Genomic DNA, 1,091 nt, shown 5'->3' with positions numbered 1-1,091 from the left:
ATCCCTTCTCCTCCATTCTCCTCTCGGGATCTTGGGCACGCACGCACACACGCCCGGTGTGAGTTTTAAGCCACGGGGTCCGGGACGCGAACCGTGGTTGACTACGTGGGAGTCCAGCGACATAGCCACTACGCTAACTGCTGGTTCCCGAAATAAAATAATTTTAAAAAAGGAAAGAACACCACGCTGGGCCTGGCCCACCGCGACCAGGCAGCCCCAGCCATGCTGCCTCCTGTCCTCCCTGGGCTCCAAGACGTCCCCAGGAGAGCAGCCCCGCCCCTCCGGCAGCCCCGCCCCCCGGGCTCACCGAGCACTTGATGTCCATGCGCGAGTACAACATAGACGCGATCTCGCTCTGCCCCGCGTCCAGGGCCACCGTCAACGCTGTGCTCCCGTCCTGCGAGACAGGCGGCTCTGAGGACACCCGCCCTGGGCTCGCCCTCCCCGGGGTGCGCGGGGGACGGGAGGGGCACTCACGCGGTCGGTGAGCGAGATGTCGCAGCTGGGCACGGCCAGCAGCAGCCCCGCGATCTCCTTGTGCCCGTGCTCGCAGGCGCACATGAGGGCCGTGGAGCCGTCCTCGTCCTGCACGTTCACGTCCGCCTCACAGGCCAGCAGGGCTCTGACCACGTCCACGCGCCCATGGCTGACCGCCAGCATCAGGGCTGTCTGTCCCGCCTGGGCAGGGCAAGGAAAGGACGGCAGGTCGCCCCAGCTCCGGAGCACTCCATGGCTCCCGCGTGCTCCGATGTCAACAGGCCCACCCAGGCTGGCTGGTCTGCAGACTAAACCGGCCCTGCCCTCCGCTGGGCCTGTGCACCTGCTGGCCCTCCTCCCACTGGCTCCTGACCACTCAGGTCTCAGCCTGCATGCCTCCTCCTCAGGGGCTCTCCTGGCTGACCCACCTAAAGCGGGTTCCTAAATTACAAGTAGAAACATATGTAAAAACTTAGGGGAAGGAACTGACAGTTAGTGTAGTGCTACGTCGCTGGATTCCCATGTAGTCGACCGCGGTTCGCATCCCGGACCCGGTGGCTTAAAACTCACACCGGGTAGGGCACCAGCAGTTAGCGTAATGGCTATGGCGGCCG

At 64.4% G+C, this 1,091-nt stretch overlaps 1 protein-coding gene across 1 annotated transcript in view; it reads right to left on the bottom strand.

The window, feature by feature from the left end:
* The window catches only part of KANK2 (KN motif and ankyrin repeat domains 2), a 30,317-nt gene that overhangs the window by 6,629 nt on the left and 22,597 nt on the right, over window positions 1–1,091 (bottom strand). The window contains 2 exon segments of the mRNA XM_027765556.1: window positions 202–397; window positions 478–678. Coding sequence (XP_027621357.1) covers window positions 202–397; window positions 478–678 — 397 coding nt within the window.

Source organism: Tupaia chinensis, unplaced genomic scaffold (genome assembly GCF_000334495.1).
Source record: "Tupaia chinensis unplaced genomic scaffold, TupChi_1.0 Scaffold138665_1, whole genome shotgun sequence".
In the NCBI taxonomy this organism is placed as follows: Eukaryota; Metazoa; Chordata; class Mammalia; order Scandentia; family Tupaiidae; genus Tupaia; species Tupaia belangeri.
This window is presented reverse-complemented; position numbering and strand designations above follow the sequence as displayed.